The 25,315-nt window shown below is 46.2% G+C and overlaps 1 protein-coding gene across 4 annotated transcripts in view; it reads left to right on the top strand.

Moving 5' to 3' along the window:
* Window positions 1–1,915: 1,915 nt before the first annotated feature.
* The window catches only part of TBC1D8B (TBC1 domain family member 8B), a 60,133-nt gene continuing 36,733 nt past the window's right edge, over window positions 1,916–25,315 (top strand). Inside the window, exons 1-2 of one of the 4 annotated variants that reach the window (XM_090061362.1) lie at window positions 1,916–2,201; window positions 16,166–16,276. In XM_090061362.1, the coding sequence (XP_089917488.1) occupies window positions 2,069–2,201; window positions 16,166–16,276 (244 nt within the window). In that variant the 5' untranslated portion in view covers window positions 1,916–2,068. The remainder of the gene's footprint in view (window positions 2,202–16,165; window positions 16,277–25,315) is intronic. The other 3 variants (XM_090061361.1, XM_090061364.1, XM_090061363.1) reach the window with 3 other exon arrangements.

Genomic DNA, 25,315 nt, shown 5'->3' with positions numbered 1-25,315 from the left:
AAGTATCTGAAATACTAGATTGATCTGGAAGTACAGCTCTTTCGGTTACCTATAAGGTCATCTTAATGGTGCACTGCATACAAATCAGTGGATACTATGGATACTATCTAGTAAACTCATGACTAGTGTTATTGGAGAGCATGTGTCATCAGGGCCACATGCTTTGTTGCTCATCTGTCTTATTACCTGGTGGACTTCTTCAGAGGTTGGTAGACTGACAAGTGCTTCCCTTACTGGATGGGATGGCATGGGTTTGCTGGTTACTTCAGTCACCACTGATTCTCTGTTCAGGAGTTTTTGGTAGTGCTCCTTCCTGCCGTTTTTGATGGGCTCGTCTTTGAGGAGCGTACTGCTAGCTTCAGATTTAAGCAGGGTGAGTCTGTAAGAGCTTGGTCTATACACAGCCTAGATTGCACTGAAGAAGCTCTGCATGTCATGACTGTCAGCCAAAAATTCCTGGATTTCTTTTGCTTTCTCTTCCCACCATTTCTTTTTGGTTTCTTGAATCTTCTTCTGAGCTTCAGCTTTAAGTCACTGAAAATTTCCCTGCTGCTGACTGGGCGTAGGAGGGTTTTGCATCACAGAAAGCTTTACTCTTCTGATCAAGATGGGCTTGGATTTCAGCACTGTTTTCATCAAACCAGTCCTGATGACGTTGGGTGATAAAGCCAACTGATTCCATGCAAGCCTCATGGATGGCCTCTTTTAGAGCTTGCCCATCTTCCTCAACATAAGTGCTATCATTTTTAATCCCAAAAATTGGTGACGTCCTTGATGAGATCTGTTTGAAGGGCTTGGCGGTGTCTAGGAGTCTGAAGGCATTTGATGTTGTACTGTCTTCAGACTGATTTGGAGTGCTTTTGATGTTTCAGTGCAACCCTAATGGACATGACTGATCTCACTAAGTGATGACTGGTCCAGCAGCCAGCAGCTCCTCTCAGAACACGCATGATAAAGACATCTTTTCAGTCACATGCTCTTACGATGACATAGTTGAGGAGGTGCCATTTTTCAGGCAGGGTGTTGCCATGTTGTCTTGTACCTGTCATGTTGTCGGAAGAGATGACAGGGTCATGCTCTGCACATTTATTAAGGAAGAGGATAACGCTGAAATTGGCCTTGCCCACTCCTTGTTTCCTAACGGTGCCCCTTCACATGTTAAAATCCTAGCCAACTCTCACATTTAAATCTCCAAGGAGGATGATCTTCTCCTCTTTCGGGATGATAGTCAGGATTTCATCAAGGTCAGCATAAAACTTCTCTTTCTGTTCTTCCTCGGCATCGAGTGTTGGGGCGCATGCAAACAAATTAGTTAGTTAGTTGGAGGCCATGACTCATGAGATGCTCGTTAATGCCAGTGGGATTTGGCCACTCATTTAACAGCCCGGTTCTTAATGGAAAAACCAACTTTGTATATTTATTTGCCCCAGCCTCCGTTCATTCATTGGCACCACACCTTGGGAAAAACTAGCCTGGGACAGGGCTACCTGGTGCTGTCTTGCGAGGGAAGGTGCATCCTTCTTGGAGGAACACCGTCTCGCCCTGGAGGCAGAACACCGACAGAAACAGAAGGAAAGGAAACGAGCCTGAGAAATGCTGCGGGGTTTGCCAGTCCGGGGCTCTAGGAGCCGCCTTAGCCACACACAGGTGTGCACGCGTGTATGTCTCCATCTAGACTGTCTTTGATACACCCCCCCACTTACACACTTGTGTGTGTCTCTATCCAGACTGCTGTTGATGCCCCCCCCCCCACATTTGTACACACGTGTAGATCTCTATCTAGACCGTGGCTGACGCACACCCCCACACACATTTGTACACATGGGTGTATCTCCAGCTAAACTGCCTTGGATACACTTCACACACATACGTACCCGCGCATAGCTCCACCTAGCCTGCCGTCGATTCACCCCCCGCCCCCCATTCGCACACACGCCGTTGGGGCGGCGCGGGGGCCGCCGGGAGCGGCGGCGGGCGGGGCCGCGGGCGGCGGACTGCAAGTCCCGGCAGGCTTTGCGGCGGGCTGCGGACGTGGGCGCGGGGCAGGGCATGGGCGGCCGCCGCCAGGATGTGGCTGAAGCCCGAGGAGGTGCTGCTGAAGAACGCGCTGAAGCTGTGGGTGCTGGAGCGCTCCAACCGCTACTTCGTGCTGCAGCGCCGCCGCGGCTACGGCCAGGACGGCGGCGGCGGCGGCCTGGCGGGTCAGCGCCACCACACCCTCCGCGGGGCATGGGGGCGGGGCTTCCGAGGGAGGGGCATGGGGCGGGGCTCCTGAGGTGGGTGGTGGGTGCTGCCCCGCCACGTGCAGGGGTGAAGCTTTGGGGGGGCCGGGTGGGGCGGGCTCCGGAGCCCCCTCGTGGGCACGGCGCCCCTCAGAGCTGGCTTTCTGCTGGTGGTTTGTGGCCCTCCCAGCAGGTCCCGCTGGTGCTCCGGGGCAGGGTTTGTCAACCGGTGGTGGGACTCGGGTCATGGCTGCAAAACCAGAAGCGCCACCGTTTTGCGCGTTTCAGTCACCCGCTCGGTGACCCCCCCCCCCCATGACTGGTCTCTGGGGACCCCCCTCTGCTCTTTGACTGGTCTCTGGGGACCCCCCTCTGCTCTTTGACTGGCCTCTGGGGACACCCCCCCCCCACGTGTTGATGTAGTCATGGCAAGCTGCAAAAGGTTGAGAACCGCTGCTCTAGGTCACCTCCCGTCCCTGCTTGGCGGGGCTTGGTGCCACTGGCATTGGGCTCAGTTTGTGGATGTTTTGAGTGAATTCCTCCCTCCCATTTTATCCCAGTGTCGTGGGAGCGACCTGATCGTACCTCTGACATCCCGTTCTTGGGTACACATGGGGTTTGCAAAAGCTTTTCTTTTCTCTCCTGTTTAGCTCTGTTGTCTCTTTTTTTTAAAGGGTAAAATAGATTTGCACTGTATAGATTCTACATGTCAATGTGCGTGTGTGTGCATGTGCTTGTGCATGCACCTGCGCGCGCATGCTCGTGAAAAGCCTTGTGCAAAACTCTGTATTAAGATCAGGTGGTAAGAGGTGTGATCACATTGTTGCCATCGTGACACTGCTGGAGGCAGCCTGGGATAGCGCAGGAAGGACAAATTTGTGTGTGTGTAAATATACACCAAAAAAATGCAAAAATCTAGAATTCTTGGGTCAGAGATGATTCCTCTAGGAAATTGCAAGAAAAAAACAACAAAACGCATTTAGTTCATGCTTTCGTTTAGCACAAACTTGCTTCATCAAGTGCTGTGAAAGGACATGACAAGCAGCGTACATAATGGAGATAGTGAGCCAGGTCTGAAGCAAGTCTCTCTGCTGCTTTTCTTTCCCTCAGAGACCTGAGGAAGAGGGCCACAGTTCCTAAAAGCCTGTCTGTGTCCCTGCCAGCTCTGCAGTTGGTCCAATAAAAGATATCCGCCAACAGAAGTCCTTTTCTCTGAGATTATTAAGATATTATTCTTAATTGTTTACCATCTTGTTCAATCCTGGTTCAGGCTTCACTAGGAGAAAAGCACTGCTGATGCTACTGGCTGATGAATTCCAGCTCTAGAGTGGGCCTTGCTGGGTCTGGATGCTTTGTCCTTTTGTGGGCATTTGGATTGTTTTTGGAGAAAGGGTGGGATGGAAGGAAACTTAAAAACACTAAAAACTTCCAGAAAGGCTGCAACACGTGTGAAAGGCAGGTTTGGATGCAGGAATCAAGGGTAGTCTGGATCACGAATGCTATTACAAAAGTATCTGGGGGTTGGCCACAAGCTCTGCTGCTCCAGGAGGGACTAGTGTGAGCCGAGATGGAGGCAGCAACTGCACTTGCCAGGCAGATGAATGCTTTTCCAGGTGAAGGTGACTTATTACTGTCCTTTCTCTGTATCCTCTTTGAACTTGGCATCTTTGGAGAATGAAGCAGGCCATCCCCAGCATTGCCTGAAGATTATCTTTCTGTGGCAGGGCTATTGGTTGTAAATTGTGATTAAAGCAAAATGGAGACAACCCTAGAATTTTAAAAAAATGTCCTCTTAAAAGTGGTCTTTGCCTGAAAAGCCATCTCTCTGGGTTCATACCTGCCTGCTATAGATGTACATCTCCAAGTTGCTGTTTTCTCTGAAGGGAGGCCTGGTGACTGGTCCTATGTCTTTTGATGATACCTGTCAGTCTGGAAAGTTGCTCATACAGATATTTTCCAACTCTTTAGCCTTTTATCCTTGTCCTTATATACAACATGCCTGTTTCCTTCATCATGGCTTTAGTTACTAAACTTACCTGAAAAAAATGTCCTTGCTCAATGGCTAGAGAATAAATTGCAGTGAAACTATAAATAATGAGGGTTAGAAAGAGATGAACTGTGAAGGGCTTACTATTTTCTTTAGCTACATAGCTTTTATGGCTTTAAAAACATTAAGCCTCTGAGTTGTACATTAACATAATTTGCTGTTTGTTTGATTTATGCTAGACCTTCTTATTGCCTGGTGTCATACAGGAGTATTAAAGGCGTACATCAGAAGACTCAGCAAACGACTCCCTATCTCAGCTCAGATATACTGAGCACCACTTTGCTCCACTTAGTGACCTTGTCTAGATTATGCCTTTTAAGCAAGATCCATATCGTATAGCTTAGTAGTTCGCAACCAGGGTGCCATGGTGCACATGTTGCCATGGCACAGCTAGGACAGCTGCCTCACACGCAGGGCTGTGGCTTGCATGCAGCCCTCCTATGTTGGGGCTCTCTGATGGCCCCAAAGCAGTCAAGAGAGCCGTTGGGGCTCTCTGATGGCCCCAAAGCAGTCAGGAGCTTGTGCAGCAGCCATTCCCAGGCTGGCCCTACGCAGATGTGCCTGTGTTTCTGAGAGATGCCATGCAGGGTCTGACCAGGAAGAGCTACATCATGAGCCGGCTCTCCTGCCTGTTTTTGGATGATCAGAGAACATTGCTGCAGGAGGAGAACACGTGTGTGCTGCAGCCCTTCCCAGTCTGGCTGTCCAGCTGGCGTGTGGGGCGCTGTCACCTGGGGCAGTGGTACTGTTTGGGAACCACTGCAGTAAGTTGTGGCAACACAGCAGTGGTTCTCGGCTGGGGGGGCTGCCACATTAAAAAAAAGTTGTGGAGGGGTGCTCTGACTCAAATGGTTGAGAAATGTAGTGTTGTGCATGTGTGTGCTTGTGCATGCAGGAGTGAGAGAGAGAGAGAGTCTGGTGGGACTTTACAAGGTGAGAGCCCATTTTTACAAGAGCTGGTCATGTTGTGAACTGGTAAGGTTTTATGCTTGCAAATAGCATAGTTAATGCTTGGTTCATAACTGTGATAGGGTGTTATACCTAGAACTGGCAAGCACATGCTTATTTGTTTGGGGCCAGTCTGGTGTGTACTGTTTGAGATCCTTTTTTCTTTTTTTTAAACGAGACCTCACCTAACTATGGTACTGTAACCTGTTTGACTGATTTGGCTTCTGCCAAATTTGATTTTGATTATGCGTGAAGAGGAAAATCTCAGCATGCATTGCTTCATGTCCTGCGGGTACCATTCTGTATGGTCCTTTGGCTGTTTTTCCTCTGCAGTAGCTCTGTGGATAAGCCTTTCCCAAAATGCACTGATAGAGATTCATTAATCAGCAGATATGAACATCAAACGCAGGTGTGGTGGCAGAAAAACTGTGATGCGGATATCGCCTGGCATTCCGATTTGGCCAAGCATCCTGAATGGGTCACAAAGGAACTGCTGTACTTATAATGTAGCCAGGGTCTCAGTAGCAAGTGTGTCTGGAAAAGGAGTGTACGAGTGCTTACCCTAGTGAAATACCCATCTTTCAGTATGTGCTCAGAGCTAATAAACTATATAGGCAGAGCTTATGAATTGTCTGTAAAGGGTATCAACGTTGCCCTAACATTGTTCTGAAGTGTCTAGCAGAAAAAACAAACCCCTTTTTATCTCCAAGTTTTTTTTACGTTACTTCAGTCAGACATCATATCAGGGATACCAGCAGTTATTAGCAAAATATATGCCATTTTGGAGTTATAGTTTCATAGTTTCTAGGGTCGGAAGGGACCAGAGTAGATCTAGTCCGACCCCCTGCCATGGCAGGAAGGAGTACTGGGGACAAACGACCCCAGCAAGGTGTACATCTAGCCTCCTCTTAAAGACCCCCAGGGTAGGAGCCTGCACCACTTCTCTTGGAAGTTGGTTCCAGATCCTAGCCGCCCTGACTGTGAAGTCGCGCCTCCTGATAGCTAGCTTAAATCTCCCCTCTGCCAGCTTGTGACCGCTATTCCTGGTCACTCCTGGCAGTGCTTGGGGGAACAGGGACTCCCCCAGTTCCTGCTGGTCCCCCCTGACTAGTTTGTAACAGGCCACTAGATCCTCTTCAGCCTTCTCTTGTGGAGGCTGAACAGGTTCAGGTCCCGTAGCCTGTCCTTGTAGGGCCTGCCCTGCTACCCCCCGATCATGCGAGTGGCCTCCTCTGGACCTTCTCCATGTTGTCCACATCCCTCTTGAAGTGAGGCGCCCAGAACTGGACGCAGTACTCCAGCTGCAGCCTGACCAGTGCCGCATAGAGGGGAAGTATCACCTCCTTGGACCTGCTTGAGATGCATCTGTGGATGGAGTCCTGCCTTCCACTTGCACAAAAATATTCCAGTGTTTTGCTTGCAAACAGCTTTTTTAAAAAAAAAATATGTTGCAGAGTGAAGCTTGAGAGGGTGCAGTTGTGGATGGACATGGCCACTTTTCAAAGTCCTCTGTATTATGAGAGATTTGTGATAATTGAAAACTTGTGTTGAAAGGAAACCCAGTTGTCCTATACATATTTCTCTTATGAGGAGCGTAGGGAATGCATGCAAGTGTCTGATCCTTGCCTAATCTTGTTACATTGTTGCATTCAAATGTAGCAGGTGAATCAGAGGAGGGGACAGGTGACTCTGTAGCTTTACCCTTTGTTTTTGATGTCTCATCTGTTTGATGGGGTTCATGATTTTTCCATTTGTAGTGTGGCACCACCCATACATCTCAGACAGGATCAGGGAAAGCTAGATTACACTGGGTGCTGTATGAGTGCAGGACTGAATGGGTCTGAGGGTCTGGAGAAGTGGAGGACCTAAAGAGTCCAGGACGAGAGACCAAAGGGGCTGGGATAGAGACTGAGGGGCCTGGTTGCCAAGGAGGGGTTGTGCAAGACCAAGGGATCTGAGGGCCCAGGGAGTGACTGGAGGAGAGACCGAGGGGTCTGGCAGCCCAGGAATTGGAGAGACGGAGGGATCTGAGGGCGCGGAGTAGGGATGAGAGAGGCCGAGGGAATGGAAGGCCGAGAGAGGGGCTGCATAAGCAACTGGTAGAACATCTATGAGGTTGCCACCTGCAAGGCATGGGGCATGGTGTAGGGGAGGTATGGAGCCATGCAATTGGCCCATAAGGCCTTGACCACAAATATGGCAGACTCTTTAATATGACCAGGGCAGCCTCCCACACTCTTTATAAGAACTAACATCAAGGTGTGTCACAGAGCTGCCCGTAGAGCAGGGTATACAAAGAATTTTTTTGGTATCCTGCTGTACTGTACACCTGTATAATAAAGAATAATCCATGCATGAAAAAGAATATTTAACTGGGAAACATGCATAGAAAGCACCTGGCGATTCTCTGATGAGAAGCACTTGTCATGTACTACTGTGATTTACTTTATGACATAAACCTAGAGAAATACGAAGTGGCAGCCCCAAACAGATATGGGCCTTATGCCTTGTTGGCTTTGGAGCAACTTGATGCAAGTGAGAGTGGAATTAGTCTTTCTGCTTTGGTAAAATTTTCTCTGCAGCAAAGTAAAGAAGTATTGATTTTTTGTTTCTTTGTTTGAAGAAGCAGACCATATTGGTGGTGCAACACTGAATAGCTTTACCATCAATGAACCATTTCCCCAGAGTTGTAAATGTTTTTTAAATTATTGTGTCAGTTTATTTCCTTATGTTGGCAATCCAACCACTAATTTTGACAGGTGAAGAGCTGCTTACAGGAGCTCTGGGGGATACTCTGTTTCAAAGCTGTTCCGCTTTCCTTGGCCTTTTATTCTGTTTGAAGGATCTCTCATGTTTTTCCTGGGATATTCAACACCTTTGATTCTGGAGATTCACATGCTTCTGTTTCCCTAAGTCACAGTCCTTTGTGATGACTGGGTAAACCTCCTCAGAATATCTCTTAGCAAGCAATACTGAAGGAGTCACCGAAACAAGAAGTGTGAGATACTTGGAAAATAGCTGTTCCACCTGCCCATTGCTTCTTATCATTTATTCATGGTATAGTTGTGCCCACAGGCTCTGGGCGGTCTGGGATGCCACTGAGCCAGGCCTGTTTGGTCAGGTTTTTGGACCTACGGTCAATGCCATGGAGTTCCCTGGAAGGAACCATATAGACACTTCCTGCCTGTCACAAGTTTAGGAATTACTCTGGTTCTGTGTCAGGGATTCATCGATTTGTTAGGGGCTGGAAGGGACCTTGCAGATCATCAGGTCCAACCCCCCTGCTCAAGACAGGAAGACAGCTGGAGTTAGGTGACCTGGATGAACAAAAATAGCTTGAAGTATATTACTAGCAGTGTCTTGTTAACAAAGTGAGCTCCTGAACACACATGAAGTTAGCCCTTCTTTAGTGAAATCAAAAAATGAAGCCATCTTTTGGTCATCATTCTGCAGACAAATATGTTATTTTAAGTTTCTTTGCTGTTTGTGTGACTTTCAGGTATAGATAATCCTCCTTGTTTGAGGCCAAATTGTGATTGTTTATGACTCTCTCTCTTCCCCCTGCCCCCCAATAAAATTACCCAGCTGTAATTTAGTAACTTGAAGCTGGTGCCTTTTTGAGAGATTCAGTGTCCTGATCCAGCAGAGACTTGTATATAATTTTAACTTGGCCAAAGTCAGTGAAGCTGTGAGTAACATCTTGGTTTTGTTTACCTCAATAGTCAGGTTTTGAAAAGGACAAAGCCTCAAAATACAGTATCATATCTTTCATATCTTACCTAAGGATCCCAAAGCAGGTTGCAAATAAGTCTTTCAGCACCATTTGAAAGAGGTGGTATTACACCCACTGTATGTGAATGTGGAGTTTAGAAATTTAATCGTGGGGAAGTAGAGATGGAAACTGAACATAAGAGTTCCCCAATCTGTCCCATATGTACTAGCTAAGGCAATTCCTGAAACTGGAATATTACTTACTTTATGTTTCCTGCCCTTGGATGCTAGTTCTGTTAAGTTAATTCATCTGATGGATCTGAATGGATTTTGAGGCTTGTTTAACATGCAAGATTTATTCCCCTGTTTTTTCTGGTCTTGGCTGCTCATTGATTGTTTGTGTGTTGGTACGACACAGGCATGCTGACTCAGCTGAACACTCCTCCCAGCATCTGAAACTCCTAATTTATCATTTGGAAGCCACTGCCTAAGTGAAGCCAATTTTAGATTGCCGTTATATGGATCATGTAATTTAGTTGCTTTTAGACAATAATGACTAGAAGGAGGAAACTTACTGTTCAGCATCATAGTTTCTAGGGTCTGAAGGGACCTGAGCAGATCATCGAGTCTGACCCCCTGCCATGGCAGGAAAGAGTACTGGGGTCAAATGACCCCAGCAAGGTGATTGTCTAGCCTCTTCTTAAAGACCCCCAGGGTTGGAGCCAGCACCACTTCTCTTAGAAGTTGGTTCCAGACCCTAGCCGCCCTGACCGTGAAGTAGCGCCTCTTGATATCTAGCCTAAATCTCCCCTCTGCCAGCTTGTGACCATTATTCCTGGTCACTCCTGGCAGTGCTCGGGGGAACAGGGACTCCCCCAATGCCTGCTGATCCCCCCTGACTAGTTTGTAACAGGCCACAAGATCCCCCCTCAGCCTTCTCTTGTGGAGGCTGAACAGGTTCAGGTCCCGCAGCCTGTCCTCGTAGGGCCTGCCCTGCTGTCCCCTGATCATGCGAGTGGCCTCCTCTGGACCCTCTCCATGCTGTCCACATCCCTCCTGAAGTGCGGCGCCCAGAACTGGACGCAGTCCTCCAGCTGCGGCCTGACCAGTGCCGCACAGAGGGGAAGGATCACCTCCTTGGACCTACTTGAGAGGCATCTGTGGATGCATGACAAGGTGTGGTTGGCTTTCCTGACTGCCTCCCCACATTGCTGGCCCATGTTCATCTTGGCATCAGTGATGACTCCAAGATCCTTTTCTGCCTCTGCACTGACGAGAAGGGAGTTCCCCAGCCTGTAGGTATGGTGCCGGTTGTTCCTCCCCAGGTGCATCACCTTGCACTTGTCGGTGTTGAATCCCATCCTATTCTTATCTGCCCACCCCTGTAACCTGTCTAGGTCTGATTGCAGCCTATTCCTCCCTTCTAGTGTGCCCACATCCCCCCATACCTTAGTGTCATCAGCAGTGTGAACAGGGTGTTTTTTACCCCCTCGTTCAAGTCACTGATGAAGATGTTGAACAGTGCAGGCCCGAGAACTGAGCCCTGCAGGACGCCACTGCCCGCGTCCCTCCAGGTTGAAAATGACCTGTCCAGCACCACTCTCTGGGTGCGGCCCTCCAGCCAGTTGGCGACCCATTTGACTGTGGGGTCGACACCCACACAATCCCCCAGTTTCTTAATGAGAACGGAGTGAATTTGAATTACACACCCAGACTTACCCCTAAATTCTTTTGAATGTTAGTAAAACTGATAAAAGATATATAAGTAGAAGCTGGGGGAGGAAATCCTGAAAGCTGGGTTGGATGCATAGCAGTGATCTGTTTTGGAATTCAAAGTCTTTTCCTTGAGGTTGGTATAATCTGAATGTTAGAGCCAGCAGTGGACTTGGCTGGTGGGAAAGACTCAGCAATGTCCCAATGGGAGGGAAGGAGGTTGGAGGAAGGGGAACATACCTAGCAGCATCCTGCTGGCAGCGTGGTATCATGCAGCCTAATGAGCAGTCAACTTGTCTGTCTGTTCTTGTTTGTTGTTCTCAGGGTGGTGTTAACACTACCTCACTTGGGCAGAAACGTTTTCAGTCTGCTGGGAATTCTTTAATGTAGACTGCTGCAGAGGTAGTTTTTAAGTGGTGGCTCTGCTGTCTGTCTTGAAGCTAGTAATACAAAAGAAAAAGGTTGATTATTGGCCACTGAAAGCAGTGGCTGCTCAACAAACCATAGGGGACAGTGTCTGTAGAGCTGGGAAAAGCTGATTCAGGATTTCTGTGGTCCCTACAAACAAAACATTATGAGTGGATGAATAATTCTTCATTTTTCAAATGGATTCATTAAGGGACTTTAATGACCTGCATGCAGCATACATACATACTGCAAATTTAGTCTAGGAATAACTTCTTCCCCCAGATATCCAAGTATCATACACAGTACATATATTTAAACAGCTGTCCTTCAGGAAGTACTTCTGAGCCAAGGCACTGAAAGAACCTGCTCCTACAGATGATTAGTATATGCCAAATGATAAAGTATGCTGAACGTACGGCTCAGCACTGTAAATACCAGAATATAGAGTGAGGAGCCTATACTTAGGCAACCGTGTTTGGAAACTTGACCACATCCTGTCAGACTGAGGTGTAATTTGTCCCTCTGCCCCCAGTGCCTTTAGGCTTCCTATAAGCTTACAAGCTTTCCTAGAGTGTTCTAGTCCATGATAAAAATGTGAACTTTGGCAAGATGGTTTTTAAACTTAGGCTGTCATAAAAAATGGCTGTTTCTTTTCTTCCTGTCTCCTACTCCTACACTTTCCAAAGAGTTTCTGGCTTGACATCATTCAGGTGGTGTCAGATTGGCTATATTTTGTGGTCTGCAAGCTTGGGTGTGAATCTCTCTTTCCAGTGTAGTTGATCATGTGGACTTAGTAGAGTGCCATTTACCTCTGCGCAGATGAGTTCAGCCCTTGAACTTTCCAGCACGAAACTTGCTGAGATGCCATTAACCAAGAATCTGCTGAGTTGATTTAGAGCACCACCAAAACCGTGCTGCGGCATTCTAAAAGTGCATTTAAAATGTGTAGGGCCGGATCCAGTTCTTGGTGAGATTGCACAGTTCTGTGCCTTGTCACCTTACCAGTAAATTTGGTCCACAGCATAGTGAGTATCTAGCAGGTTAAACCCTGTTGTTGCAGTGTTCTTTGTAAATGAACCTTTGCTTCTACAGGGCCTCATTGACAGGGATCCGGGTTTTCTGTTTCCTGCGGGAAAATGGGAAGAAAACGCGGATTTCCCCTTTTAACTGAGAAACATGCATATTTTCCACTTCTGCAATAACCTCTCTGTAGGCTGGCAGAGTTGCAGGCTGCAAGGGGCTGGGGGAGCAGGAGGAGGGCAGTCAGGCAGGGGTGTCACGTGCATGTACATGCACATGTCTGCCAGGCAGCCTGGAGAGCTGGTCCCGCAGGTAAGTCTGGGGTGGGGGGAAGGAGAGGTTGAGGCCCCCATAGGGAGGGAGGGAGGGAATTGGGCGGGGCTGGAGCAGGGGCTGCTTCCGAGCCCTGGCGATGTGTGGGGCTTGGGTCCCAGAGCCAGAACGCGCGGCTGCTGGGCCCCGGTGGAGAGCAGGACGGAGCCTTGGGCAGCTCATCTGGGGGGCAGGAGGGGAGTGGGCCATCTCTTTGCTGCTGCGCATCTTCCGGGGGGGAAAGGGGCACATGCCCCCCAGATCTGTGTGCAAGGTGGGGGTGGGAGCAGGCTGCCTGTTGTAGGCTTGGGGCTCCCTGCCCTGCTGCCCTCCCCTGGGGCCTCTGCGGCCCAGTGGGTGGGACTCAGCATGGCAGAGCAGAGCGGGGCTGGGCAGGAAGCTCCTTGCTGCTCCAGGTCCTATGCCACCCTGGCAAAGCACCACCTGCCCTCCCAGCAGCAGCGGGGGTGGCAGTGAGGAGTTGTGCCTTTCGCTGCTTCTAGGCGGGCAGGGGGCGGCTTGCCACGGTGGCATGGAGTTCCCACAGGCTCTGCTCCACCCTGGATGCCCATGGGGGAAGGGGAGCGAGGCTCTGCATGCCCGTGGGTGGCAGCCAGGGCTTGGGCACTGCTGCAGGCGACTGTGTACCTGGGTCTCTGGCCCCATAGCCTGGCAGCTGAGGCCCTCCTCCGGCAGGGCTGGGGTGGGGATGCTGGAGGTGGGGAGTGAGGGGCACTGGCGGGGCCCAAGGGCTTGGGAATGAGTGAGGGGCACCAGCAGGGCTGGGAGGGTTGTGGCTTGGGAGTGAGGGGCCTGGACCTGTGTCCTGGTACGTGAAAGGGGCAGGGGGAGCTGTGACTTTTCCATGATTAAAAACCTCAAAATCAAATACCAAAATGTACTTAGACTTTATTATAGTGATTGAGGCACTGGTAGGCTTTCAAATTGCTTTCAAGTTGTAAACATATCAATAAAATATTGTGTTCAGTTGATACCTATATATGTAGTGGTGTTTCATTTTAATTGCAGATCTTGGGGGTTTTAATCAGAGAATTTGCAATTTTAAACAGAAAACCAGGATCCCTTCTCATTCAAATGGTTTAAGAGTTTCATCTCTGCATAAGAAAAATCTCTTGCGTCTCTGCTGATTGATACATGCATCTATTATCGTACCTGGTAATAACAGGCTTGTCATCTTCAGGAAGTTTTCTTTACCTTTTCTATAGCACACAAACTCTGCTTATTTCAGGGCTGTATAAAATGACAGAACCCGGTGGTAGATAATTTATTTTACCTTTAAAACCTAGTGTGTTGCTAATTTTTACAGTAGATATTGATTGTGCTGGCAATTTGAATACTGCTGCTTTGTTACCAAACCTTGTAAGATTACTCCTTCCAAATGAACTCTTGCACCTTTTACAAATAGTGACTCATATCCCTGTGCCATATTTCATAGCAGAAAGCAATGGCACGGGGAGAAAGGCGAGAGAGATGGCGATCAAAATATATACTAAAGCAAAGCCATATTTTAAAACAAGCTCAGTGTTATAATTTGTTCAATAAGCAAAAGGTCTTCAAATAAATATGTACTTTTTATGTTTAATTTGTAATGCGAAGGTTATAAATTGTGGAGAATGCTGATTTGACACAGCAGGTATGACCGTGCTCTTTTGTATTCCACAAAATTATGTCTGCAATGTAGGATTTATTGGCTTGAATTAATTTACTGATCCTTAATTGCTTTTGTTTGGTCTTTCTCATAATGTGTCCTTATTTTGTTAGGAAGAATTATTCTGATAATCTAATAGCCACTAAAAAATAATCTCTTAATGTGAAATTGTGCATGACCTAGTTACAAATTAGGCAGTGCCGAGAAGGGCTGCCTGCATTTCGTACCTTCTCAGATCGGGCTGTTTATGGTTCATTGTATTGTATGTTCTCATGCAACTAACAATGCATTTCTGAGTTTAATGGAGAGAGAAATGAGAAATTTTGTAGGGGTGCACTAATAAAGACTTTCTTGGCTGATACCCAGTTATTAACCAGCCATATGGGCCAGTACCAGTCTGATATGGAACCGATAGATCCGTGCACCGCTAGAATTTTATAGAAGAAAAGATTCCAGCAGGGAACCAGACTAATAATGGTAGAATAATTATTGATTGGTGGAGTTATAACAATGCTAAATCTGACTTGCTGTGAAATGTCTGGATCATATAATGACTTTCACTTGTTTATTTGAGGATGTATTGAGCAGTCCTTAGGCAAGAGCTCCTCTGCAGTGGAGACCGTTTCTACTGTTTAGAAATTTCTGGGAACATAATGCAATTCTGTAGATGTTACAGATGTAGAAATAATGTGGGGTATATGTAGGTTTCCACATCTTCTCTAGGACTCGGAGTAAATATAAGCTATTTTTTTATTGCTGGTATATCTTTACTGTTCTAAAATAAAACATTTGATTATGAAGTCAAACTAAGAAGGTATTTCTTCATGAAATTGAGATCTCTTGTTGATTTGAATCTTCCTTATGAAGGTGTTGTTATAATCTGAAGTTCTTTGGAAGTAATTTTGTGGTTGATTACTAAAGACAGACTTTGCTTAATCATCCGAACCCAAAAGCATAGATATTTTTTCTATGCTTATTTCTTTTCCCAGTTTTAATTTACCTGATTCTTAATTTTGAAGGCAACACTTGAAATAACTTAGTGAAGTGCAGATTTCTGCTACTTTACTGTAAACGTTTGGACGGTTGAGGTGAAATGCAGTGATGGCATTTTTCTCATGAAATTGTTCATTCCTAACTGATGCAACTCTCACTTTAAAAATCAGTATTGTTTGCCTTTGGTCAGAAATCTGCTCTAAAAACGCTTAATTTATCAGCGTGATTTTAAAGCTGGAAACAGAGTATTATAGCCATTAGATTTTGGAGGGCCTGACACCTATGGGAATAGTGGATCCTGGATAATGTACGTCCAGAATGCATATGGGGACAGGACAAAATATCCATGTTTCTCCCTGTCAGCGTGTGGGTGGTCATTTAAAAGGACTTGTGCCTGGGTTTCTAGCATGTATGTGATGGATAGCAGTCATTGTGTGGCAGGCAATGGACTTGGAACAGCTATGTACTTGCAATATAAGGAGGGAAGACACTGGGGACAAGTAGATCTGGGCAGTGCATGTGGCCTTGTGTAATGGGTGGGTGGGGTAGGTGGGTCATAGATAAAGGAAAATTCTGTAAGGTCCCTTATCGTGGCCACCCAGCAATGTAAATTCACTGAGCTAGAACAAACCCAGAATAAATGATCCTTTAAAGTGGTGCACAAATTAGTTATATTTGAGAAATATAATTAAGTGGTTCACATGGCACTATGTATACAGATAGACCCATTGCATGCTGGGAATAGTCATTTACAACCCCCTTGTACTATTTGCAATTTATACTTACGTGCCCATTCTGTAAGTATCCTGGAAAGGTTCCCAACCTTCAGATCTACCTGATAATGATCTAAGCTGCCCTGAAATCTCCCCAAGGATCTCCTCGACTGAATACTATTTCCCAAAGCTTTATTGCTTTCCTTTCTTGTTGCAGAAAAATCTGTCTTTATTGACTCCACTACTCTGTTTCATCAGGATTATTAGGATGGGCCTGATTCTTCGCTCAGGCAAAACTCTCCTTGGCTTCCTGAGTAAAGAACACAGAGTTAGAGCCTGCATATGTGTGTTACAAAACGTACTTTCATGCTATTCATTGAACTTTCTAAAACTTTCTCAAACACAACAGGCCTTCTCGTGGGGACACTAGATGCAGTCTTGGATTCTACATCAAAAGTGGCTCCATTTCGTATCCTGCATCAGACACCAGATTCTCAAGTCTACTGGTCCATTGCTTGTGGTACGTATGAATCTTTATTTAGAGGTTAACTGGTGTTTGAAAAGGAGTGTTTCTTGGCTCACTGAGAATGTAACAAAGAAAGGGATGTGAACTTGTGCTGGAGCATCATCTCTCTTCTCCATTTAATTTAATTAGGCTGAAACAATAAAACTGCTCACATCATGATGGAAATGGAAAGGCTTCCAAGTACTACTCAGTCAGGGCCATTTGCGGTGTGGCTAGGTCGGGGAGAATGGAAAAAACCTGCATTTTACAGAATTGTGTCCCTAAAAGTGCTTTAACAGGTGTTCTGAGTTTTTGTACTTCTATGTTACATTTCAGTGTGAGATTTTTTTTTTTTCATTTGTTTATTAGCAATGTAGATTATAGAGAATGCATACCTGCCATTTGGGCACATCATAGCCAGTGTTAAGTCTAATTCTGTACTAATCATGTTGCATTTATTGAGTTATGGCTCTACTGTTAGATATTTTAATTAATGGGTAAGGACCTTCTCTTCAGGCTTATACAAACAAGTCTTCCCCTGTAGCACTCATAGATGCCTCAGTACTAAGCATCATGCATAAAAACTGATAGACTCAAAAGCAGTATTGTCCCCATGAAACCTGTTAAAGCTTACAGCCAAGCCTGGAGGAGCTGGAGCTAAATTTTGTAGGTCACATACAAAAGGTCATGTAGATTGAAGGAGAGGGGTGGGAGGGCAATACAGCAGTGCACAGGAAATCTTGGAAGTTTTTGGAGAGTGCTGGGGACAACTTCCTGGTGAGAGGGTTGGAGACCAGCACAGGGCCATGCTCTTCTTGACCTGCTGCTCACAAACAGGGAAGAATTGGTGAGCAGTGGAAAAGTGGATGGCATTTTGAGCAGTAGTGACCATGAGATGGTCGAGTTCAGGAACCTGACGAAAGAAAGGAGAACTGCAGAATAAGGACCCTGGACTTCAGAAAACCAGACTTTGACTCCCTCAGGGAAATGATGGGTAGAATCCCCTGGGAGGCCAGTCTGAGGGTGAGAAGAGTCCAGGAGAGCTGGTGGTATTTTAAAGAAACCTTACTGAGGCCACAGGAACAAACCACCCCTATGTGCAGGAAGAATAGCAAATATGGCAGGTGACCAGCTTGGTTTAGCATATACCTCTTCAGTGAGATTAAACACCAAAAAAGGAAGCTTACAAGAAGTGGAAGCTTGGACAGATGAGTAGGGAGGAGTATAAGAGTATCGCTTGGGCATGCAGGGATGAAGTCAGGAGAGCCAAAGCACAATTGGAGTTGCAGCTAGTAAGGGACATGTAGGGCAACAAGAAGGGTTTCTACAAGTATGTCAGCCACAAGAAGAAGGTCAGAGAAAGTGTTGGTCCCTTGGAGGGAGGCAACCTGATAACAGCTGAGGAGGAAAAGGCTGAAGTACTCGATGCCTTTTTTTATCTTGATCTTCACAGGCAAGGTCAGCTCTCAGACTACTGCCCCAGGCAGCAGAGTTTGGAGAGAAGGTGAGCAGCCCTCAGTGGTGAAAGAACAGGTTAGGAACTATTTAGAACAGCCAGTTGTGTACGAGTCCATGGGGCTGGAAGCAGTGCATATGAGGGTATTGAGAGAGTTTGCTGATGTGATTGCAGAGCCGATTGCCATTATCTTTGAAAACTCGTGGTGCTCAGGGGAGGTCCCGGATGATTGTAAAAGGGCAAATATAGTGCCCTTCTTTTAAAAAGGGAAGAAGGAGGATCCAGGGAACTACAGATCAGTCAGCCTCACCTTGGTCCCCAGAAAAATGATGGAGCAGGTCCTTCAAGAATCAATTTTTAAGGACTTGGAGGAGAAAAGGTGACTAGGTCACATGTCAGCATGGATTCACCAAGGGCAAGTCATGCCTGACCAGCCTGATTGCCTTCTATGATGAAATAACCAGCTCTGTGGATACGGGGAAAGCAGCGGACATGATATATCTTGACTTTAGGAAGGCTTTTGCTATGGTCCCCCATGGCATTCTTGCAAGCAAGCTAAGGAAGTATGGTTTGGATGAATGGACTGTAAAGTGGATAGAAAGCTGGCTGGGTTATCTGGCTCAACAAATAGTAATCAATGGGTCAATGAATAGCTGGCACCCAGGATCAAGTGGAGTGCCCCAGGGGTCGATCTGGGGCCAGTTTTGTTCAATATCTTAATTAATAATCTGGAAGATGGGATGGAGTGCACCTTCAGCAAGTTTGCAGATGACACCAAGCTGGGGGAACTAGTAGATGCACTGGAGGATAGGGATAGGATCCAGAGAGACCTCAACAAATTCGAGGATTGGGCCAAAAGAAATCTTGTGAGGTTCAACAAGGGCAAGTGCAGAGTCCTGCACTTAGGATGGAACAGTCCCACGCACCGGTACAGGCTGGGGGCTGACTGGCTGGGCAGCAGCTCTGCAGAAAAGTACTAGGGGTTTATAGTGGACAGTAAGCTGGGTATAAGTCAGCAGTGTGCCCTTGTTGCTAAGAAGGCTAACAGCATACCAGTTCTGCATTAGTAGGAGTGTTGCCAGCAGGTCAAGGGAAGCAATTATTCCCCTCTATTTTGCACTGGTGAGGCCACATCTGGAGTACTGTGTCCAGTTTTGGGCCCCCCACTACAGAAAGGATGTGGGCAAGTTGCAGAGTCCAGCGGAGGGCAATGGAAATGGTTAGGGGGCTAGGGGACGTGATTTATGAGGAGAGGCGGAGGGAACTGGGCTTATTTAGTCTGGAGAAGAGAAGACTGAGGGGGGATTTAATAGCAGCCTTCAGCTACCTGAAAGGTGGTGCCAAAGAGGATGGAGCTGGACTGTTGTCAGTGGTGACAGGTGACAGAACAAGGAGCAATGGGCTCAAGTTGCAGCAAGGGAAGTTTAGGTTGGATATTAGGAGAAACTTCCGTACTAGGAGGGTGGTGAAGCACTGGAACGAGTTGCCTAGAGAGGTGGTGGAATCTCCATCCTTGGAGGGTTTTAAGCCCTGGCTCGAATGATGAAGCCGTGGCTGGAATGATCTAGTTGGGGATAGTCCTGCTCTGAGCAGGGTTTGGAGTAGATGACCTCCTGAGCTTCCTTCCAACCCTAATTTTCTGTGCTTCTATAAAACTAGATTACTGGTATTTTCCCCTTTTATTATTATATGTGGCCAAAGAGCTGTGAAAATAAAGCAAGGCCATTTCCTTATTTGTGCTGAGTTGAATTTTTTTAGTTTTGCTGGTAAGAGTTTACCCAGCAGCAGGTGTTCGCTATTGCATTACAGTAGAGCTGATGTTAACCAGAATGAATACTGAAACTGTGGTTATCCTTAAGTGGTTAGGATTGTCTGTATGAACAGGTTTAGTTTCCCTGATCCTGCTAAGCAAATAAAGATGCACCTTTGCACGTACAGGTTTTATGAAGAAATAGGGCCTTAACCAATACATATTGAGGTCAACAGAGAGAACTTCCATTGATTGGTCTTTGGGTGTTGGACCAGGCCCATAGTAAAGATATTATAGCTGAGCTTTCCAGTTTCAAAGCAAATATATTTGCAGCAGCCTTTCTGATGTGGGGGTAGAGATAAATGAGCTGAGTTATGGTGCAACAGCCTTCATCTCTCCCCAGAGTGAGGATGGCACTGCTGTTTTGCTACCAAACATTTATCTTCTCTTTTCCTTTTAAACCAACATTTCCCTTTCTGTTCATTTTCAACTCCTTTAAAAAGGCATAAATACCATATGCCACTGCATTCAGTAGGAAACATCTTACTATGAAATACTAATCTCTTCCTCCTCTCTTTGCTCTTCAAGGATATCCCTGAAAATGAAAAATATTTTTGGTGAGATGTGTGCTGTATTGTGGAAAGGAGCTTGTTAAGGAACACAGTTTAGTACAGTGTGATGCATGGGACTTGAGAAGAGGAAGTGAGAACCTGGTAAAGTCACTAGAAATTGAACCACTTGTAGACTGCTGAACCACTTGTTGACTGTAGAAATCCAGGAATAACCTGGAGGAAACTCTCTGTGGTGACCAGCTGCCACAAGGATGTTCTGAGTGCAATAAAAATGCCTATAATTGAGTAAAAATAAACATGGCCCAGCCAGAGATCTCAAGTGCCGTTTCCTGTTCCCCAAGGGTTTGGACCGCTTGTACTTAAATTGTATCCTTTCCTTCCTTTTCTACGTTCTCTACTTGGGTGCTCTTGAAAATGGTACCGTGTAATGTTCCTGTGATGCAAAGTGTAAATTCAAATTGTTCCCTCCATGAGGTAATATCTGATTAATAAAACCACAAGGCAAACTTACTTTGCTGTTGTTACATTTTAACCACGTTTTCTAAAACAATCATGTTAGTTGGTTTATAACCTTGCCTGTGGCATACCTGCTATTGTAACTATATATATAATTGCTTCATGGGAAGCATGTAAATGACAAGTGTCATCTTGTTCTAAACCTAATTACAATGAAAAGAACAAGATGATTATTCCCCTGAAGCCAGTAGCAAGCCGTAGCTAAAAAGGTGTTACATTTAAAAATTGTAATACAGGAAGGATATTTTTTATTTCTTTCCTTATCATCAAAGGAGTTTCAAAGAGAAACTGTGTTTACAGACTTTCAACAGGAACAAAGCAGAGTACCCATGTTCCTGGTGTTTTGATGAGTGGTGTGACAAGAGTGCTTGTGGATATGAAAGAGAAAGGGTGTGCTTATATTTTATTTAAAAGACATTGCTCATGTTTCAGGAAGTCAAACCAAGAATAAACATACAGGGAATTGGACAAACAGTTCTAATGCACCTATCGGGAAGTGTTGGCAGGAAAGCTTGGAGAGCCATTTAATGGGGAAAGCATTGCTGTATTCACGTTATGTATATTTATTGAGGTTTAGTAACTGCTGAAAAATTTGTAAAAGGATAGGTGCCCATACTTGCTCCCCAAGAAAGAACAGATTTTAAGGAAGACTTGAAATGTTAAGAAAATGTGTATAGAAAACACCTAGTTGGTGTGTGTATTCATTAGACACTTGCTTAATTGGAACCCTTCCCTTTTATTCACTTCTGCTTGAGCTGGGGTATACAGTGGTTCACAATACATGTAAGATGACCTTGGAAAATGACTGATTCTGCAAGTCTTGTAATATAATCATTAGAACATATCCTCTGACTGTCTGTCTTGCTAGCAGGAAAACTATTCACTTGTAGCTGCAGGACTGAGCTCTTAGTCTCTGTAAACATGCACCCCCACTTTTCCTTGTTCATATTGTTATGCATTGTTATCCTAAATATCTGTAAATGCAAAAAATGTAACGACGGCTTTGCAGATACCTGGTGGAATTGGCAGCTCACTTTATAGCTTAGTGCTCCTTTGAATATAATTGAACTTCTGCACAGTGTTCATTATACTTTCTGGCTTACATTAATACGTAAGTTTATACTTGGATAAAAGCAACTGCACGTGGGCATTTATAGTGTAAGACATTTAGAGCTTTTTGCCATGACGCATGTATAAAACATGGGCCACTCTTGTGAAGTAGGTGTTTATCTCACTGTTACAGATTTTAAGGATCTGAAACTTAAGGAAGTTGAGTGCCTTCTACAAAACCAGTCAGTATGTCAGTGCCCAAGACAGAAATATGTCTTACGATTTCCAGCTTCTCACCTTGTGCACCCGCCCACAAAGAGGTGGCGTGCACAGTCATACTTCTGGTCCGTTTTGCGAAGCAATAAGAACTGTTTCTGATATTTCTGTTCACTTTCCTTTACATGTTGCTTTTCAGTAGTATCAGATGTTAGAGCCAAAAGAAACACCACATCGAATAGTCTTAAAAGCTGGAATTTTTGAAAGGCCTTAAGTGATTTAGGATTCCGTTTCTGTCCACCTAAACCTTTTAAACACTTGAAAATCTCACACTTTGGGTAGTCTACCTGTGCCTTAAAATTTTGAATGCTTGGTTTAATGCACAGAGGGATAGAAAATGATGTTGCCCTTTTATTGCTGCTTATTATCCTGACACCTATTTCCACTCTTCTTAAATGCTACTGAAACTGTTAGATGGGCTTTATCTGTTTCTCCTTAAATTTACTTAAATCAGTGGTTTTCAACAACACCCTGGGGAGCTGCGAGTCCCCTTCAGAGGTACCATGACACAGATGTTGCCATTGCTTCGACATCTTGGTAAAACTGCCCTGCACCTACTCATGTTGCATTATGGTTGTGATCACCCTAAAGCAGGCAGGAGCTGCCCTACGCTGAGTAGCCCTCCCTGATACGGCCCTTCCCACGGTCCCTGGAAACAGAGGCATGTGGGACAATTCCACGTGGCCGACTCTATTTCCAGGAGGAGCGTGGCAGGGGCCAGACCAGGGAGGGCTGTGTAGTACAAGGCAGCTCCTACCAGCTTTAGGTTGGTCACAGCCCTAAAGTAGTAGTACCATGTGCTCATGCCACAGCCTCTCTGGGCTGGCAGCGTAAGAGGTGCATGGGGCAATTGTCTGGAGGCAGCACTGAGGGAAGCTGAGGCAGCCTTAACATTTGCTTCTTAATTGAGGGTAGCGCCAATTAAGAGGTAGTACTGAAGGGGTAGCACTGAAGTGGACGGGTGAGAAGCAGAGGTTGAGAAGCACTGATTTAGAGCAATTTCTACTCAATGTAGATGCAAATAAACCTGTGGAAAGTTGGTTTCTTAAAGCAAAATGAAGACGATACAGCCTTATTGCAGAGGGAGGCAATGTTGGTACTTCGGTGTTTTGGTCTTGTTTATTGCTAAGTAATTTCCGTAGAGACCTCAAGGTGGACCAAGGCAGCAATGGGACAATAACAGAAAAATTGATCTGGGGGGGATAGGTGAAGATGTGATAGAAGGAGAGGTGAAGGTGGAAGAAGATCAAGCAAGATACAAGGAGGTGGAGGACTGTAGTAAAGGCAGTTACAGGCTCTCAAGGCCTGTGAGACTGGAGAGGGAGAATTTGTGTAGAGCAAGGGTCAGCAACATTTTTGAGCAGAGTGCCAAAAAAAAATCCTCAACCTTGATTTGTAAGATGTTAGCGTGCCAGGGGTAGGTGGCGTGGGAGCTGTGAAGGGCCCAATCTTTGTTGTGGCAGCACAGCCCTGGCCTGTTCCTTGCCGTCTGGTCTAGGGCATGCATGCATCCACTGCCAGCAACAAGCAGGCCTGGGGCTCCACGGACAGTGGTGTAGCTGCTTGTAGCCTCCCGGCTGCCTGCACAGCCAGCCCGGGCTCTTGGGTAGGCCCCTGCTACCTATCACAAAGCCCAGGCTGCTTGCAGCAGGCAGCGGGGAGGCTGCAAACAGCTGTACCAAGGTCTGCGGAGCCCTAGGCTGGCTCATTGCTGGCAGGTGCATGCACGCCTCCGAGCAGACAACAGGGAAGGGGCTGGGACTGCGCTGCCACAACAAGGATCGGGTTCCTGCCGGCTCCTCTGTCATCCGACCCAAGGCATGCATGCCAAACAGAATGTCTTTGTGGGCCACACACATGTGTTGGGGGTTGCCTACCCCTGCTGTGGAGTATGAAAACTTGTAGCCTCTTATTCTGTAGCATCTACTTGGCTAAATTTGCTGTATAAATCCTTAGTCAGCTCAAGGAATTACCACCCATCTCTTGACTTTTTATCTCGGTGCTCTTGGCTGCATTCCTCTCGCTGTTGTTTCATAAACACCATCTTCACTTCATTACTATGATGGCTGTGCTTTAGTAACTGTTGCCACTGGCAAAATTCTTCATGGAGTCTAGAAAAATGCCTAGTCTTGAAGCATTATCATAATCTATTTTGAGGTTGGCCCTCTGACATTTCACATATCCAAGTTCTAGCTAGCAGCTAAGTTTTCTTCTGCAATGTAAATTACTAATCAAAATACCTTGCTGGAAAGTGCAGTGTTTCAGCAAATTTTTTTTTTCTTGGCTCTAAAGTTGCTGTGACATTTATTTATATAGCATGTGACTGTCCAACTAGGGGACTGTAGGCAGCATCCAGCTTGCAAGGGGTTAGTGTGTGGACCACAGGCTCCTGCCTGGCCACCATTTGCTTCATTGCTCCCACTTGTGTGGCGATGGCTGGGGCAGGCAAGGCAAAGCAGCCAGGTCGGGGGTGGCCTGGTAAGCTTGCTGCCCAGACAGCAGCATCAGCTATGGGAGCCTCAGGCTGCTTGTGTGGGACTGTGGAGTAGGGGAGGGCATTTGGGAAATGATGGGGGGTGGGGGGAATGGGCTTGCATGGGTGGCAAGGGAGGGGGAACTCATCTGCCTGGTAGCAGCAGGGCAAATAAAGGAGCTCTCCCACCTGGCAGCAGTCGTGGGAGGTGGGACATGGCTGCGCACAGTGGATGTCCTAGGGGCCTCACCTGGCTTGCAGCCTAGGGCCTGCAGCTGGTGCTACATACAGCCCCCAGCCACATGAAGGCTGGACAGCCCTAATGGATATAGCATGTGACAGCTCTCTGAAACCAAAACTGGGGAGATCTGGGTGGGTAGGCATTTGCCCTAAAGTAGCACTGTGTAGGAAACGAAGCAATGATGGTAAATCGGCCAGTTAATTATTGCATTTAAATGTCATCATAATTTGGATGATCAGCCTGACCTTGGATTATACGGTTTGTTTCTTTCTAAAATATTTTACAAGAAAGTTTCTTAAATTACTCATCCTTCTGGGAAGAAGGGGAGGAAAGCACTTCTTATTGCACTACACTGATGTTGCAGGAAGTCCAAGAATGAGACCAGTGCTCCTGGCTGTGCCAGAAGATATTTCAAGGACCATGTAGTCTGCATGAGTCAGTGAGGCAGTGTTTCCTACCACAGGGATTGACTCCCACACACTTTCTATATTTTAAATGGGATAAGGTTTCTTTAGCATTGTGGAACCCTTTTTTTGCACATGACAATCCCAACATGGTTTCATTTCACAGCAGAGATGGGACTTCAGTTGTGTGGATGGAAGTGACTTTGTACTTAACCTAGGGTCAACAGAGCTTTAGCATATTTAGGAACATAATGATTGCTGATCTTCAGTGCAAGGGCAAAATGTGAGTAACCATGTTGAGTGCAAGGAAGTGGTA

The sequence above is a fragment of the Crocodylus siamensis genome, chromosome 8, assembly GCF_052110815.1.
Source record: "Crocodylus siamensis isolate JL-2025a chromosome 8, ASM5211081v1, whole genome shotgun sequence".
Classification (NCBI taxonomy): Eukaryota; Metazoa; Chordata; order Crocodylia; family Crocodylidae; genus Crocodylus; species Crocodylus siamensis.
The sequence above is the reverse complement of the archived record's forward strand: the minus strand, read 5'-3'. Positions and strand labels throughout refer to the sequence as shown.